The following is a 17,605-nucleotide window of genomic DNA, read 5'->3' on the forward strand; positions in this document are numbered from 1 at the left end:
GCACAGAGGCTGTATTTAGCAGTTTGTTACATTTTGTTTCTGAAAAACTGTTGCAGTGTGATGAAGGTTGCAGTTGCTACAAATGTGCACTGTGAAAAGCACTTTCATGGTTTGTGTGGCAAATGAACTCTGACTGATCTCTGGGATTCCACTCACATCACGGCTAAAAGGTAAAAAAAAAAGTGCAGCAGACTCAGTGCATTTGTTGATGGGTGTCAGTTTTTACTGTAGTTTTCACTGGCAGAAATGTTCACAACCTTTTAATCACGTTGAACAGACAGGCCATTTAAAGTGCTGCATAACAGAAACAAAACACAATCTACTTTTAAGCACAAAGTACAAAAATCGTCGTTGTCGAACATGTGAATCACACATGAACATCACATCAGTCAAAAATCAATATGTACAAAAACATCTGCAAGCAAAATGTGCATTGTATAGTTTGCAAACAGCAGTGACATAAGTTATCTCCGTCACATCTGTCACACAACAAAGTATATTCATTTCATGATTCATACAGAAAATTGTGCTTTGATTTTCAAAATTAGTGCAAGTGTAATTAAGAATTTAAATAAAAAGTGTTTCCCATTGGAATTAGGTTGCCAAACCATGGCAGTGAGCAGACAGAGACAAGCACAGTATAAAAAGCCTGTTGGCATAGTAACACACTGCTGCACTGCACACTAACATCACTTTATAGAAATGTGTAAATGTGATAAACTCTCAACAAAACTCTTCTTTGCAAATTGAAATGTGTAGCAGATAATCTCAAAATCCAGCAGTGGCCCAGTTCACACATTAAATATAAAAAAACATTTATGTAATACAATAAAATTCTTTGAAATGTTCATTTAAAATTGATGGTAAAATCCCTGCAGATTCCCTTATGCCCTGTGTCCCCTGAGGTCAATTCAAATATCCTGTGTGATATTTGACATCTATAATATGACCACTGCAGTCGCTTTGCTTCTCCACCCGTATGGAGAAAATTTGAATTAAAAAAAACATAGTTATTTAAGTCTTTTTTTTTCAGTTTGAGACTTTTCACCAGAGCGGCACATCTGTGCAGGAGTGCACCATGTGTCATGTTTTTGTCGAGCGATGCCACGGTTATGCATGCAGTTTATCGAGGCTGTAACCCACGCGTGCTGTCCTCTTATGGGTATTTCATCTGTGCTCGCGGGATGTGATTCATAACTATGTGGTTGCTGAAAGTGGAGACATTTAGAGCGGTAAGTGGCAGGTCAGTACAGTACAATGAATCAGTCATGTGGTTCCTGCACAATAAATGGATATGTTTGAGTAAATAAATCTAGTAGATGTAGTTTTTGTAGCTGTGACCAGCAGCCCTATCAGTCGGTTGGTCCATAAACATTTCCCCGCCCAGCATTGAGGTCAGTTGTGTGTGTGTGAAGGTGCCTGTTGCCAAGCGGACAGCTTTGCATGGGTATTTATGAAATATCCATTTTATTAAAAACTGGGCTAACCTTGTGTTGCATGGTTTGTGTGTTAGTGCACATGACCATATTGCTAAGCAGTTACTGCATCTTTTAACAGTTTATAAAGATCTGTGTATTGACTGTTGTATTAAATCTATATGTAATATCTATTGCTGCTCTACATGTGTGCATGTAATGCTTAGCTGTGTGTTGTTGCTTCATGTTGCTCACATGACTATTTGTGCTGAAAAGCTGTGTGTTGTTGCTTTGTTATTGTTTTGTACTGATGTTCTGCTGTTCCTTGTTGCTTTGCATTGCTTGTTTTCTGTCTTGAGAACTTCTGTGTGCTGTTACCATTGCTGTCTTTATGGTGCCGTGCTATCTTTATTCTGTGGATTTTATCATTTTACAGATTTCAGAACATCTTGCCAAAGGACTGGAGCTGAAAATTGGTTGGGTAGTTAACACAGAAATGTTGATTAATGTGTGTTGTCCTTATAATTAAATCAAATTAAATTAAGATATATGTTTATGTTCATGCAAATTAGTTATTATTGGAGGGATCAGTGGTTTATTGACAAGTGTGAGGTTGTGTGTGTGCGTGTACATGAACACGTAGATGCATCCATGTACATGGTTGCAGCTATTGCAAATGTGTGTTTGTTTTTGTTTGTGCTACTTACTCATAGACATCCGAGTACTTCATTTTCCTGTAGTACTTGGCTAGTTTGATAGAGACGATGATGCTGGGGATGAAGAAGATCATGCACCAGCCCAAACTGAACCAGAACGCATTCTAAAGTGAAAGAGCACATGGGTGAATACAATACAGGACTAATAAAAATGAGTGATTTAATATAGATTGACAAACACCAGCGTATTTAATTAGAGTAGTGAAGATGATGTGCAGCTGCAGGTGGAGCTGACAACATCCGATCCTCACCAGAGACTCCACGATGTGTGAGCAGAGGATAATCTCGACAGAGTCCACAGCTCCCGCCACCGGCCCACAGCGGCCCACCTGCTGTGTGATCTAAGGGCGAATACACAGATCAGTAACAGTACAAACATTAACACATACTTTATCTGCTTTGAGCACATTCACATTAAAAATCTGAACAAACTTCACCGTCTGGTTGGCCCAGTCAGCATAAACAGTGAAGTAACCCAGCTGACAGTCCAAAAACGTTCTGCTCTCCTGCAGTCGTGAGAGAGAAAAAGAGAGTAAATTCCACACATTTCTCAGTGCTTTACAGGAGGAGGTCATGAGGAATCACTGGAACGTCTGACCATCTCAGTGTGTGGAATTCTGGGTAAATCCTCTGAAGTGACCTATAAAGAACTGGCAGTATGGTTAGGCGAGGCAAGGCAATTAGTTATTTACATTTCATGCACTGATGCAATATAATGCATAAAATCAAAAGGACACGTCTGCTGATGTTCTATATTCCTCTTACTGTCAACAAATCACACGAAAAGACCAACTCCAATTAACAAGTATTATCTATGCAGAGAAGTTCTGACACAGTTTATTCCTCTGTGCAACAGACCTAAATTGTTGTTCAGAGGACTTTTGAAAACAGAGAAATGAGCTACACTGTTGCACTGGGTGACTTGTTCCTTCATTACCATGAACATGAGCAATGTAGTTTATTTTCAGCTCACTTGCCAGAAGAAAATGTTGGCATTGCACATTTCTGCAAACCAAGTTACATTTGTACATTTTATGCATATATAAGTGTTATAGCATAACACATTTTCTGAAGTGATGTAGCTCTGATTACATGTATATAAACTGACTTTGTCCTTGGGAGGTGGAGGGTGGTGGATGGCGTGACACCTGGGTGAGACAGCAGCGCAGAATCAGACTACTGTTTGAGACCAGCAAAAAACCACACTGTTTTTAATGTGGCATTTCCAGCTGCAATAATGCCACCAAAAACTCTTAGTTTCAAATCATTTTGGAGGCTATTCAGGGAAGCAGAGCACATAAAAGCCTTCTTTTCCAGCTCAGTCTGTGCACAAAGAACAGACAACACTACATCTTGAGATAGCAAACTATAGCTGCAGTCACATCTCCGTTCAATCAAATTGCAAATATATATTGTGCTTTTATCTCAAATGATTGCATTACACTTATTTCGCCTCAAACCGTGTTAGGAAGAAGAAGTTATTTTAAAGCTGGACCAAAACTTAATTAGTTTTGGACTTTTCATGGGATTTGTTGACATTAAATAACAAAGAACACCAGCCTTATTCTTTAAACTGCAGATTGATGATTATGCAGGCAAAGATAAATGCCAGGTGAATAATGAAAATGTTTCTGTTTCAGTCAAAGACGGTGGATTTTCATTGAAGTCACGGCAAGTTGTTTCAGTTTGTTTGTTACAGCTCTGAGATGAGTAGGAAAGTAATTGCTGTGTTTCAACGTTGAGTTTGCCCCCTGAGGATGGTGTGTTGACCTGTGAGAGAGGTCCATTTTATGACCCACTGGCAAATGATGAAGACATCAAAGAATGGGTGCAACATGCTCTTTTAGTTACAATCCTTCAAGCAACATTTACATGACACAAAATGTCATCTCGGACCCCTCGGTACATCTGCTCTTCATTTGAGGAACTTGTAATTAGTTGCTAAAAGCTTGGATACAATTGATGACAAATATGAATGGACACTAAATTAAATTCATGCACTGTGGAACCAACAAGCACATTGTTTTAGCTACAAGCAGCACACCTCCCCCTCTCCCCCTCAGGCTAAATGACTGACCGACCACAGGCATTAACCCACCACATGGAGCACTCTTTCTTCTGACTCATGTGACTCGTGGCTCTACTCACGGTCTTGACGATCTGTGTCGTATTTGTGTTAAGGAAGTCTTGTGCTGCTCCCACGTTGATCAGCACCTCCCCCACTGTTCCCTGGAAGAGCCAGAGAGAGGAGAAGAGAGCATGAGACACAGGAAGAGAGGGAGGAAGAATAACCTTTATACGTGCCAGTTCTAGCTATTAGTCAGTGAACTCACATTGATCATTTTAGCTTCGGATTCAAGGCTCTTGATGGTCGAGTTCAAGGTATCCTGAAAGAAGTAGAAGTCTAGTTTGAATTCAAATGCATGGCCAACAGGGGAAAAAGACAAACCAGAATGAGAAGTGAGTGGAGATGGGGCCGGCTGCTCACCAGCTTTGGGATGATGGTTGTTTCTATGTCGGCCTGGATCTCCCTCAGCTCCCTGGCCTCATCTCGGAGCTCCTTTTGAATATCAGCATTTGACTGAAAGAACACAAGCATTAGAAAGAATGGCATTCAGACAGTAATCAAGTGACATCTTTAAAGCCCAGAAAACAAGAGGGCATTATATGGTAAGTTAATGTCTCTGGACTCACTTGTATATGAGCAAGATTATCAAGTTCATCTGCTGTTGTATTCAGATTGATGCTGGAAATCTTGTTCATCTGAGAGAGACAAGAAAGGAAGACGGGGTCACAATCACATGTTACACGCAGTGGTGTGTCCAGACTTTTTTACTGGGGTGGCCCAAGTGGGGCACTGACTTATGCAGTTCACGCACCAACTTTAATTAATAAAGTAAAAGTTGCCTTACATTCCTGTTTACAGTTTAGTTTAAAAGATAAAAAGACCAACTAATCACAACACAACATAGATGTAAATTTCCATACTTCCATACTTTTCCATACTTTTTACAAGAAATGGTTCCTCCAAAAGTAAAAAGTGCAATAGCAAGTATAAAAAGCCAACAAAATTAAAGTGACAAAAAAAAGCCTGCGTGAACAAACTTTTTAAGTTGCATCAGTTTATTTGTATGTAAAATTACACAGGCTAGACACTACTCTTAAGACTGAATTCAGCTATAAATCAGTCGGTTTTTTCATTAAACAGTTCAGACTGAGTGAGCAGACAGCCAATCACAATGGGGTGACACCTGGGGTGGCCAATCAGATTACACCCCAGGCCACTCCCTAGACACGCCCCTGGTAAAAAGTGGGCATAAATGTAGGCCCTAAGTACATCAACAGAAAGATACATGCAAGCCTGTGGATGATACCTACCTGCTGTGTGACCGCAGTGGTGTCAACATTCGTAACCTTGTTGGAGAAGCTGCTGAGCTGTTTTGTAACTTCGGGGCTCAGGAGAGTGACGTTGGACAGAGAGATGTCTGTGTCCTCAAAGCGCTGCTGGATCTGCTCTGTGTACTGTGTGTGACCCAAAGACACATATCAGTGTATGTTTAATGAAGGTATTATAGGTTTGAACAGGATTTATTTTGAACAAAAGGAAACAGACTTTCAGGAAACTCACCTTAGATACATTGAGCAGGTCCTCAAGGTTTATGAGCTCATACAGGTGGAGTGTTGTCCACAGAGACTGGTTTTCCTTACAGTCTCTGTGAACAAGTCAAACTTATTTTTACAGCAGCTATTCACATTTGTTTAACAACTCAGCCATGACTATCCTCAAAAATACAGAGAAAAAAAGTCCAGGGACTTCAACATTAGAAGTAAAATAAAATAAATATACATGATAGAGGCCGTCCATAACAATTCGCTATCTTTGAGGTACTCTAGTACAGTGGTTCCTAACTGGTCCAGCCACTGGGTCCAGTTTATTACCTTGGTCATAGTTAACATCCTCACAATAGATAAATAACCGCATGTTCGATTTTATATGTGGGCTTAGAACAGTGCATTAAAACATATTGCAAAAATGAAGTTCAATTACTTAAAACTTCGTTAATAAATAGCACTGAAAACAAAAAGGTGCATATCATTGTTTCATCACCAGTGACATAAAACCACTGCAAAGGCACAGCATGTTATAAGCCAAATATTACCAAGAACAGGGCCATCAAATAGTTGCTGAACAGCAGGACATGGCACTCCAAAATAAAAGCTCTGTGGTGTCAATTCACTGTAATGCAAAATAAAATGTCTCTTTTTACAAACTTTACAACTTTGCGAGTCACTTATGGTCCATTCAGAATGGACAAGCGGCACACCTGTTGGGAACCACTGCTCTAGTAAACGGTTCTTAATTGTGACAAATGTTTGAGTCTTATTCTTATTAGAGAATCTAAACCTGTCTTACCCATCAACTCACTTATCCACATTTTATATATTGATGCACAGTCTGAACTGCCACATAAGTAAAAACAACTTTGCTTGCCACAACTATACCAAATAAAATGAGTTTCGGGGAAAATCTGTATTTAGAGTAATACAGCTGATGCGCAGTTTTAAATTGCATCAGATTGTTTCTAAAGTTAAGTGAACATTTGCACACTTTCGAGACTCTCCTCTTAAATCTTACTGTCTATCTCTTTGCCAAGCTAGTGTATTTGTGTTGACGTCAGTATGTCTCTGTACAGTGCGGTAAAAGTAGGACACTGCCGCCTTACTATGCAAATTAAAGTTGTTAATACTCTCAAGAGAGTTATGGGAATGTATTTTCTTACAATAAGACTTACTTGAGTAACTGAAAACATTGAAGGCTGGAATAATTTATGTTCTCTGCAGCTGCTCAAATTAAATAAAGTGTATGTTACGGTATAGCACATTTATGTATTTGATACCCTACCTAATGACAGTTTACAGTGCTTTAGACTCACAAAGAAAAATCATTAGTTTTCCATTAATATTACGATCGACAGGAGTGTGAACAAATTAAACTAAACCACATGGAGTCATGTTCCTGTGTGACAGGTGAATTGGCATCACATACCTGTAGATATCAGAGATATTGATGTTTTCAGTCCCAAGTGTTGTACCTAGGTCCAACCCTGGAATTATATCCGGGGTATCAAGGAGCTGTGGAGTGAAAGGGCAATAACATTAACACAAAAACAAGTAGCACAGCGTCTGGAGCAGCTTTGGATTTCTCATGTGTGCTGATATTGTATAAGTATATGTTTTTTTTTACCTTTAATAGCTGTCCGTCACTCCAGGGCCGACAGAGCAGAGTGTACACATTCCCACCGAGCAGGAACAGCAGCAGCACCACGATCATGAACAGCCAGGAGAAGAGGAAGCTAAAACCAGCACCCCTGCAACCACATCCAGGTCAGAGGTCAGACAAGAGCTCAGGAGTTTAAACAGTTTAAACAGTTCAATGTTTCACCTCTGAATAAGAGCATCAGCATTGTGACTTCAGATGAACATCACAACCCAGCACTCACATCATGAGGAAAGTGCCTCCGCAATCTGCCGTGCAGGAGCGCTTTGTGGGGTCTGCTTTGGGTGTCAGACCCAGAGGGCCCAACACCAGACCCATGAAGTTACACGCCACCACCAGGAGGACCACGCAGCACAGAGCCACACACACTCCCCATCTGAAGAAGAATACACACGACGACTGATTTTTGGCTTTTTCTTGCACCGATCACATGTGTTTGCACATGTAGGCTTTTTACCTAATGTGCTCGATTCTCTCGGCCTCGGGTGTGATCCTGTCGATTTCTTTCTGCAACTCGTTCAAAGTGTCTGACACGTTCATCAGAGCAGATAAAGGGATGTCATTGGTAACCTGGGAGATCTGTGATTTGATGTCATTCAGCTGTTGCTTGCTGCCTAAAAACCCACAGAAACACAAAATTATAATATTTTTAAACGTATCTTATTCAAATACATATGTTAATCAAGAATATTTGAAAAAAAAAGTTAAGGCCTAAAGTTTGTGACGTAGATATGCTCACTCACTTTGAACTACATCCTTGGTGTCATTGGTCACCCTCTGTGGGATGCTGTCAAAATAGTCTTCCACCTGAAAAGAAGACAAGAACTATGCCCATTTTTATAATATTACATAAAGAACCTTTAACTACAGTGCTTAAGTTTAATTTCTTTTTGTCAAGCTATTTTTTATGAAAAAGTAGCTTTGTTGTATTCAGCAAACTCTGTTAACACACATTTAAAGCAGCTAAATGATCACTACATTAACCTTGGTGAAAACTTGTACATGCTCTTCCCTCTATCTCTCCACTTACTCAGATTTGTTAACAACGCTGGTGTAATATGATCAAGATTGATGGTTATTAGGGTATTTATGTTCATAAGGAGTCACTGACCTCTGTGATTTTGGATTTGAGATTTGTTTTGATGACTTCATCGACTGCAGACTGGAGCTCGTTTAAACTGGGAAACTGTGAAGAACAACCAGAGACACAAACATGAAACCACTGTAACCCACAATCACATGTAATGATTTGTTATACTTTAAACTAACAGAAGGGGGCAGCAGACTTCAGCAAAACAAGTATTTACAAGTTTTCGAGGTCTTTACTGAGGAGCCACAGTGACTACAATACATGCTGATACCAAAGAGTTATTAATCATATCTATACTTTTTGTCGATGTCTTTTTCTTGTTATCATAAAAGAGAAATACTATACACATGAGGAGATGAAAGGAGAGAAGAGGAGATAAGAGAGGAGACTAGATGATATGGTATGAGATGAGACAACAACACAGGAGAGGAGAGGAGAGGGGAGGAGAGGAGGCCAGATAAGAAGGGAGGATAGGAGACAAGAGGAAAGGACAGGAGACAAGATGAGAGGAGACAAGACAACAGGAAGTGAAAGGAAAGGAGATGAGAGGAAAGCAGAGGAGAGGGAAGTAGGGAAGTAGGGAAGTAGGGAAGATGAGAGAAGACGAGAAGACAGGAGAGGAGAGGGAAGGAAAGGAGACCAAAGCAAAGGACAACAGAGGAGAGAGGACGAAAAGAAATGAGCAAAAGAAGGAAGAGGACGAGGAGAGGAAAAACGGAGGAAAAGAGGAGGCGAAAGGAAAGGAGAGGAGAGACTGCATGTGTCAGAGTTAGAGTGTAGGAGGTTGAGAAAAACAGATGGGAGGAGGACAAATCAGCTGTTCAGACAAAAGCCAAAATGAGGAGCTATTATCATGTGTCACTGTGTCTCAGCCTGCGTCAGAGGTGGTTTGATTGCCTAAATCAGTCTTCCGGTTGCTTCATGGTGACATCTCTTCACATCCAACGGCAATAATTCTGAGTCTCTTCCTCAGGAAGTTTGTAATCTGAGCTGTCAATCCTCACCCCTTTTTGCATGCCTCTCTTGAGACTCCATTCAAGTAGAAAACACGGGAATATCTCTTTCTACATATGAGGTTACACAAAATCAGTACTTACAGTGATGGAGGTATCCAGTGTTAGTTTCTGTAGCTCAGACTGCAGGTCACTGCAGCTGAAGCAGGTAGGCTTGGACAAAGTCTGATTGATGTGATTTTTAACAGCAGTGACGTTGGCCTGGAGGCGGTCCACACTGGACTGCAGCTGGGCCAAAGATGAGTTCAGCTTGTTCAGGTGAAGATCCGTGTTTACAGTCTCTGCTCACGCAAATGAGAAAACACACAGGTCAGCCACCACTAGTTAGCAGTCCCTCCGTGATGAGTAGCTTCAGAAAAACATTTTTGTTTTAAAGTGAAACTTCTTTATTCTGTGTTTTTTACCAGTTTAAAGCACCTGGTCGTTTTGTTTCTGAAAGGAAGAGACATCTGTAGATTAACAGCTGATGGGCAAGTAGCCTGTCTGCAACAAGCCTAACGGTGTCAGCGAAACACTGATTTGTAATGTAATTTGTATGCTTTATTAAGTATTTTTACAAGTTTTAATCAATTTGTTTGTTTGTTTTGAAGACGAAGAGACCTCTGCTGATTATTCAGTCCCCAATAAAATCTACCTGAACAATGAACACTGAAGGAAGTCTAACTGGAAGTTCACGCAAGGCACATGGGGAAAGTTTCAGTTGGATGCGATCTGTAATCCTCGTGACTAGATGCCACTAAATCCTACACAATGTTGCTTAAAATTGTAAAATATATATACTAAGGTTTCTTATTATTTTAGTATTATTTAGGGAAGCCTATAATACAGGTTGAAATATCTCACTTAGTTTTGATGCAGGCTTTCTCTAACCCCAGTATTGTCAGATACTAATATTAAAGACGTCATATTGGGCCTAGGACCAAAAACCATGACATGACATGTAAGTAACAGTCACTCTGAACAGAGGCTCTATTTTGGAGGCATCTGGAAGCCTGGACCCAGTAAGCCCGAGCGGTAATCCATCCATAGGGAGGGGGATCACTGGTGTGATTTGGGTGCTCTTATGTTCCTATTTATAACTTTTCATATTCTTTCTCTCTTTTTTTGTATGTGAATCTAATGACTCATACAAACACCTTGTCACCAAAAATAGAAACCCATCATTAAAGACTCAATTCAAGATTTCCTCTAGTTTTTCAATGTTTGGGTAGGAAGTGAAATTCACAATGTACACAGGAGCAGAACCCCGCCTACATGATTGGTGATCTCCTCTCAGATATGCACACAAGCATTTACATGCTCACGCTGAAACAGGACTGAGCATGCAGGTGCACTGTACCTTGGTCCAGCAGTCTGACTGAGCGCAACGCTGGTTCCAGAGTTCCTCTGAACCGCTCCTGGATCTCTGATCCCAACTGAGGTCCAATGGCTACAGACAAACAGGTGTGAGATGGTTAATCTTATGTCGAGAACAGACACTGTGGTTACAGGGAACAAAACTGGTTCCTCTTTTTTTTTTTTTATTTATATAATAAGTTCCCTGTTCTTACAATCCAGGTTTCTGGTAACCTCCTGTATAGTTCTGTAGCTCTCATTCACCACATGGTCGATTTGCTGGAGATAGGCAGAGGAAAAACAAGCTATTACAAAGTGCACACACAAGAAATGGGTTGAAATACAGCAAACAGTGTGTCAATAGCTGATTGCATGAGCTAATCGTACCTGGCAGCTTTTTGCAAATGAAGAACAAACAGAGCTCTACCCCTGCGTCCCCGCCCCCCAACCTTTTTTCCATCTCTCTTGTATCTTGAGATAAAGTGTGTTGACAGTGCAGAGTGCAGAGCTGGTCCTTAATCACTGGACTGACTGCAGAATTTGAGGGTCTGTTTGAATCTCGTACAAAAGCTGTGAACTAACAGCACACTGATGCAGGACTTAATGTGACTAATCCTTGACACAGGCACTAATTAGTCAAGCGGTGCTGATAAACGCCTCCACTTTGAGGCCCCTCACCTTTGACTTTTGTGTATTTCCATTCCCATAACATGCAAATCAACTAACAAGAGGTTTTCTGTTACCTGAGGCACAGCTGTGAGATAGGAGTGGATGTTGCCTATCGTTTTGTCGAGCTCCACTTGACTCTGGTCCACACTCACTTTGACGGCTTCATTACTTTTGAACATGCATATGTTGCCGGCACTACAAACACAAACACACACACAATTAATTTGTGTCATGAAAATAATCCAATGGAGACGCACACAGGCAGTGAGGCACGCACATTCAAGCTGCCATTATTAGATGCTAATTTCAGATAACGCATCATTGTGCTGTTGGAGCACACACACACTCACAGAATAATGACTGTGGTGACGAATGCTGTCCAGTAGAGAGTTCTTCTCTGACAGTGAATGGAGGGCGTCTGCTTCTGGTACATCTTCCCACCACAGTTGCCACAGCAGCGACAGCACGCCAAGAAGAAACCAATTATGGGCATCAGGACGATGTACAGGACGCCAATGGCTGCACACACCAGGAAACCCACTTCATACAACAGGGCCTGAACACACACGCAGATACATGCAAACAGATAAATGACATGTTTTACAATGAAAATGACGCGAGAACGTAAGAAAATGTCAGAATGGTGGCAGATTTGTGGTCCGTTGTGACGTCAAACACTGTAAGACACCACAAGACAGTTGTTTTGCTTTACTGTGGTTACAGTCGACCATCAAATTGAATGAAAGAGTCTCGGTAACTTCAGACGAGTGGGATAAATACACACAAGGCTGCTTTAACGTTAAACATTCTCAGATTACCAGCTCGAGGGGTTTTGAAGAGGGTGTGTCTGTCTTTTTCCCACACATGTAGAAGTTCGTCTAACACCCTAGAATATGTAAAGCTCATTTACATTCACTTACTTCTTTGATAAGCTCTTGATCTGACTGAACTTGGTCCAAATCCTCCAATACTCTCAGGATCAGATCTAGCAAGAAATGAGATAGTAAAAAAAGTTGAATGAGACATTTTGTTTTTGCTTCAGAAGACTCAGAGGCCAGTTTATTCCTATTCTTTTCTGCCATTCTCTGTCCCAGTTATCCACATACAAAAGCCCAGGCATGGGGACAATGTGTCCTGTGCTCTGTGCAAACATTTTAATCTCTCATGTTGTAAAAGTGGAAATCTGACACCTCCATCTTGTGGTTAGATGAAACCAGGAGAGCTTTTAGGAGAGATAAGATTTTTATACACACACACAAAAAAACAATACAGACCCTATGGATTATGGTCCCTCTGAACTCGGTTACTGTGGATATTATTCACAAAACACAAGCAACTGAGAAGACATGTTGTTCAGGTGCTCTTCACAAGAGCTATTTGTGTAAGTCTCGCCATCTGCCTGTGTCACATCACATTGCAGTCTGGAAGGAGGCTGCACAGCAACAACATTTATTACTTCCTTACTATCATTTCTAATTTCAGACTCGGAGGCTTATTGTAAAGCAGACATCCACAGTTTACAATAAGCCATAAGGCTTTTAATCTTGTTTGAACAACTGTTGACCCACATCGGTCCACACAGAACGTTTTGAAGTGAAATAGTTAGTGTGTCTTTATGCCTCACTGAGTGGCTATTGTTTTCAATCCACTCACAATGTAAATATCCAACATGATGATCACTGGGAACAATGACTTTAAACTTGGAAAAGGTTGATCAGCGTGAGTCTGTGTCCATCTCCTCTCCTTTTTAGAAATTGATACCAACAAGGAAGTAATAGAAAAAGGTTTATGGAGCAATTACAAAACATCACAGGGCAGACAAAAGACACAAGTCTGAGTCACAGGAAACCCCAGATAAAAAAAACATCAGTGCAGGGGACAAAGAGGTTAAAGATTGACCAGGCAAAACACAAAAATTTCCATTGACTCCCTCATTAACTAGTCCTGTCATCTTCCTGTTTGTGCAGTATTAGCTTTAGAGGAGGTGAAAGGGATAAATCCCACTTTTGTATTTGTAGGGAAATTTTGCTCAGCACAGAGCATGAAATGATTTTAATCTCATTTAAATAGCATCTGGTTGCTACGTGAGCTAAAGCCTAGGCAAAGTTTTAAAGGGACAGGTCACACCAAACTTAAAAACACATATTTTAACTCTTACCTGTAGTGCTATCTATAAATCTAGATTGTTTTAGCGTGAGTTGCCAAATGTTAGAGATATCGGTTATAGCTATGTCTGCGTTCTCTCCAATATAAAGGAACTAGATGGCACTCAGCTTGTGGTACTTAAAGCACACACACACACATAAGAAAACATCAACAGCAATGTCTCTTTCCTTAAATCATGGGTTACTTATAATAATCCACAGACTTTGTTGTGAGCAGTTTCATGTAGGAACTATTTTCTTACCACTGAGCTACACCCATTAACTGTAATGCTGTGTTGACACCACGAGTGACGTATCAACAGGATACAAGTCATTTTCCATCGAAGCCAGTGATATGAAGTGACAAACTGACGCCCAATACGTCCTTGCTGACATGACGCACTAAAAAATCAAAGCTGAACTGGCCTAAACTTTTTCAGCGCTCCAGTTATACTGAGGAGCGACAGCCAATCATATGTTTTAGTTTCTAGCTGTGGTGCTGTGTTATTTAGCTTAGTTAGATAATACTAAGCTGTCTGTGCCTTGCAGTGGACACAGAAATGATATGGGCCGTGATATCTGATGTTAAAATGCAGATAAGGCCGAGAAGGACCCATTAATGTTGACGTTTTGTACAGGCAACACAGAGGTGTGGTGGTTAGCACTGTCGCCTCAAAACAAGAGGTTCCCAGGTTTGAACTCTGGTGGGCGCAGGGTTTGGACCTTCCTTCAGTACATAGTTTGCACATTCTCCCCATGTCAGCATGGGTTTTCCCAGGGTTCGCAAGCTTCCTCCCACAGTCCAAAGACATGCAGGTCAGGTTAATTAGTGACTCTAAATTGGCCATAGGTGTGAATGTGCACGTAAATGGCTTTCTGTCTCTATGTTTCAGCCCTGCACCCCCCAAGAGGATAAGAAGCTATGGCTAATGAATGAATGAAGTTTGTATTGTCACAAGCACAAGCCTCGTGTCTATGACTAAATAAGGTGATACAGGTGTAGTTCCACAGAGAGAAGATAGTTCCTACATTACACTCCTCTATCAGGAGTAACCGGGTCATGATTTCTGTAAAGAGACATTGCTGTTGAGTGTTTCAAATGTATTTCTGGTATTTTAACCACCACAAGCTGTCATGTACTGTCTATTTCCATTATACTGGAGAGAAGGCAGATGTCAATATCTCCAAAACTCGGAAACTCACACCAAAACAATTGAAAGTGACAAAGATCACTACAGGAAAAAGGAAAAAATATGTAATTTTGATTTGGGTGTAAACTGTCTATTAAAACTCCGCTATGAGAAAGTAGAAAGGTTCATATGCAACACTATATGACATCACATGTTTGATCCATGACTAATACTGATGACACTGACCTTTAGGAAAAGGGTTAGGCTGGACTGTGTGGAGGAAGGACTGGACCAGAGCTGCCATGAAGCCCACAGTGGGGTCTGCCGTGTCCTGGCACTGGGGCTGGGTGAGGCTCTGTGGGGCAGCAGCTGCTCGGCAGTCAGTCTGTTTTGGGACAGACTGTGCCAGGCTGATCCCCAGCAGCAACACTCCCACTCCAGCCTTCAGCGCTCCAGCGCTGCCCTGCCACCTCCAACCCCTCACGCTCTCATATAACCCCATGTCTGCGGGTGAAACTGGTGGGGAGACTCAGCCAGAAAAAAACAGGTTTACAGAGTGATCACCTCATGGCACAAGCTCTGTCTTGATGCGCCTGGAAACGAGACAAAAAGGCAGAACATAATAAAACGCTCACAGAAGAGAGCAGAATTAGAGAAGAAACCCACAGACTGAGTCACAGTGAAAGAGGTCACAGCGTAGTTTGTTGCAAAATGGCAATTGGAAAAAAACTGCTTCTGTTTTTGCAGAACAAACTCAACAATGACATTTTGTAAATGGGAACTATAAATGTTAAGCCACTGCCTCACCAGTTTCTGAGAAAAACTGTGCCCTTTAAACCAACACTTAATACTTCTACACATAGACAAAGACTTTGGAGTTGGTCGTGGAGTACAGGAGGTGCTTACATTTAAAAGTTAAAGCAAAAGTCTTTGGAAAAAATGACACCTGAAGGGATTCAAGTCTGACTGTGTGACAGTCTGACTGTGTTAATAGTGTAAACACACTGAAAAGCTAAATCCGCCCCAGATACCTGCATCACCTTTGTTTATCCATACCCATGTTTGTTTCTCAGAACAGCAAACAGTAAAACATTTATCGGAACAAGGGTGGTAATATCTAATGGCAAAATGCTTGATATTTTAAGATTTATAGTATTAATAGCATTTGTCAACACATTATCTGTATTGTTCTTGTAGGTGCGGTTCTCAAGCAAATAACAGTACAAGGGGTTTGTAAAGCAAGTGACGAAACCTACGTCCTCTTATGGTCAGAGAAAACAGCCTACTTGTTTTCTTATATTCTTTTTAAAATGACTATTATTAGATACATATTCCCTCTCATTAACCAAAACACAGCAGCCTGAGGACACGTACTGTACGTACAGGAGTTTTGGAGCACTTGTTGAGATAAAGGTGTGAGCTTGAAAGGTAAAATAGTGAGTTCCAAGTGAAAAAACAAGAGATAAGGAAAACAATCACAGAGGAGCAGAATGAGCATTTTTCTGTTAGTCAACTCACCTTCCTCAGTCAGACTGTGAAGGACAGTCAACTCTCTGATCTCCAGTAATTCAGCAAGGGGTGTGTCGTGAGTCCAAGTCCTGTAGAAACCTGATACGCTCTGTTCCTGATTTTCAGTTGAATGTGACTGTGTGCTGCCTGGAGAGGGCTGGAGCTAAGAGGAGAGGGAGGGAGAGAGGGAGGGTCTTAAAGAGAGACACTGAGAGAGAGGGAGTGATGCAGGAAAGAGGTGTGAGAGTGGTGGGAAGGAAGAAAAAAATGGGAGGGTTACTTATTTACTGTTTCCAGGATGTTAGGGGGAGAAAACAGGTTCCTAAAGTCTAACATGCCTGTAACAGTTTATCAAGGTGCTGCACTTTTTTTATGCTGCTATTTCCTCATATGCTGCTTGTTTGTTGCCTTTATTCTAATGCATTTTTTTGGGTTTTATATTGCTCATTATTTATTTTTATGGGTATCTATTTATTTATTTATTTTATATGAAATTGAGTACCTAAAGTTACTTATTACACTGACACCTGAGTTCTGCATTTCAGTGTTTTCATCGTTTTCATGGTCATACTGACAATAAAGTATCCTTGAATCCTTGGGATGATTTTTGTTTTTCCTGGATAAGAAGATAATTTTCAGCCCGTCTAAGTAAATCAGCCCACATCTGCAATTGTGTGGTGTCCAAACAAGCAACAACACAGCCCAAATATGCAGGACAACATATCTGGGAATGACACACTTGGGGAAGGGAGGTCTCAATGTTACCAAGAAATCCACAAAAATATTTCATTTTAGAGAGGAATTAAGTTCTCATATTATCACCACTGTCAAAAAGGCAAGACAAAAATTAAATTATTGCTCTCCAGAGTAGACTACATCTACAAGTAAATAACTTGCGTAACAAGAGAAACAGCACAAGTACAAGATGGAGATTTTACCTACCTGTAACCTGTTTCTGCAGCGGCAGAGAGAAGACACTGTGACAGCTCTTATTCTTCTCATCACTATTCATGAAGTCCAGTTTGTCAGCTTGTTCCACAGTCTGCTCAACATCGTGACACTGCCTGCTCCGTGTAAATCCTCTGCTGGTTGAGAGAAAATACATTTACATGAAATAACACGATCATACAACAGGCATGAATCTAATTTCCCTTGTGGAACTCTACCAATGCAAACAAAGCACAAGAAGTGTCCGTCCTCGACTCCTGTTTTGCTCATCGGGTGCACTGTCACTTGTCGATCTCTCATCCCAGGTTCACCTCAACCTAAAGTCATCAATTACAGGTTGATCCTTTAATCTGCTACC

The 17,605-nt window shown here is 40.9% G+C and overlaps 1 protein-coding gene across 1 annotated transcript; it reads right to left on the bottom strand.

The window, feature by feature from the left end:
- Window positions 1–201: 201 nt before the first annotated feature.
- On the bottom strand, window positions 202–16,456 carry prom2 (prominin 2). The gene is made up of 24 exons (XM_042502289.1): window positions 16,309–16,456; window positions 15,037–15,383; window positions 12,437–12,501; window positions 11,867–12,072; window positions 11,591–11,711; window positions 11,063–11,126; window positions 10,852–10,941; window positions 9,597–9,793; window positions 8,521–8,595; window positions 8,153–8,216; window positions 7,867–8,023; window positions 7,633–7,785; window positions 7,377–7,500; window positions 7,179–7,264; window positions 5,760–5,844; window positions 5,510–5,653; window positions 4,826–4,894; window positions 4,620–4,712; window positions 4,465–4,518; window positions 4,280–4,360; window positions 2,569–2,637; window positions 2,383–2,472; window positions 2,123–2,235; window positions 202–1,208 (listed from the first exon to the last, which is right to left on the bottom strand). The coding sequence occupies exons 2-24, from the start codon at window positions 15,290–15,292 to the stop codon at window positions 1,157–1,159; spliced, it is 2,508 nt and encodes an 835-aa protein (XP_042358223.1). The 5' UTR covers window positions 15,293–15,383; window positions 16,309–16,456; the 3' UTR covers window positions 202–1,156.
- Window positions 16,457–17,605: the final 1,149 nt, after the last annotated feature.

This window comes from Plectropomus leopardus, chromosome 15 (assembly GCF_008729295.1).
Source record: "Plectropomus leopardus isolate mb chromosome 15, YSFRI_Pleo_2.0, whole genome shotgun sequence".
Taxonomy (NCBI): domain Eukaryota; kingdom Metazoa; phylum Chordata; class Actinopteri; order Perciformes; family Serranidae; genus Plectropomus; species Plectropomus leopardus.

Excerpts from the sequence above, each read along its gene's own strand:
- prom2 (XM_042502289.1), bottom strand. The coding sequence starts at position 15,292 with ATGGGGTTATATGAGAGCGTGAGGGGTTGGAGGTGGCAGGGCAGCGCT. Across the intron at positions 5,845-7,178 it reads AATATCTCTGATATCTACAG|AGACTGTAAGGAAAACCAGT; the intron begins GTATGTGATGCC and ends ACTTGTTCACAG. Across the intron at positions 2,473-2,568 it reads CTGACTGGGCCAACCAGACG|ATCACACAGCAGGTGGGCCG; the intron begins GTGAAGTTTGTT and ends ATTCGCCCTTAG.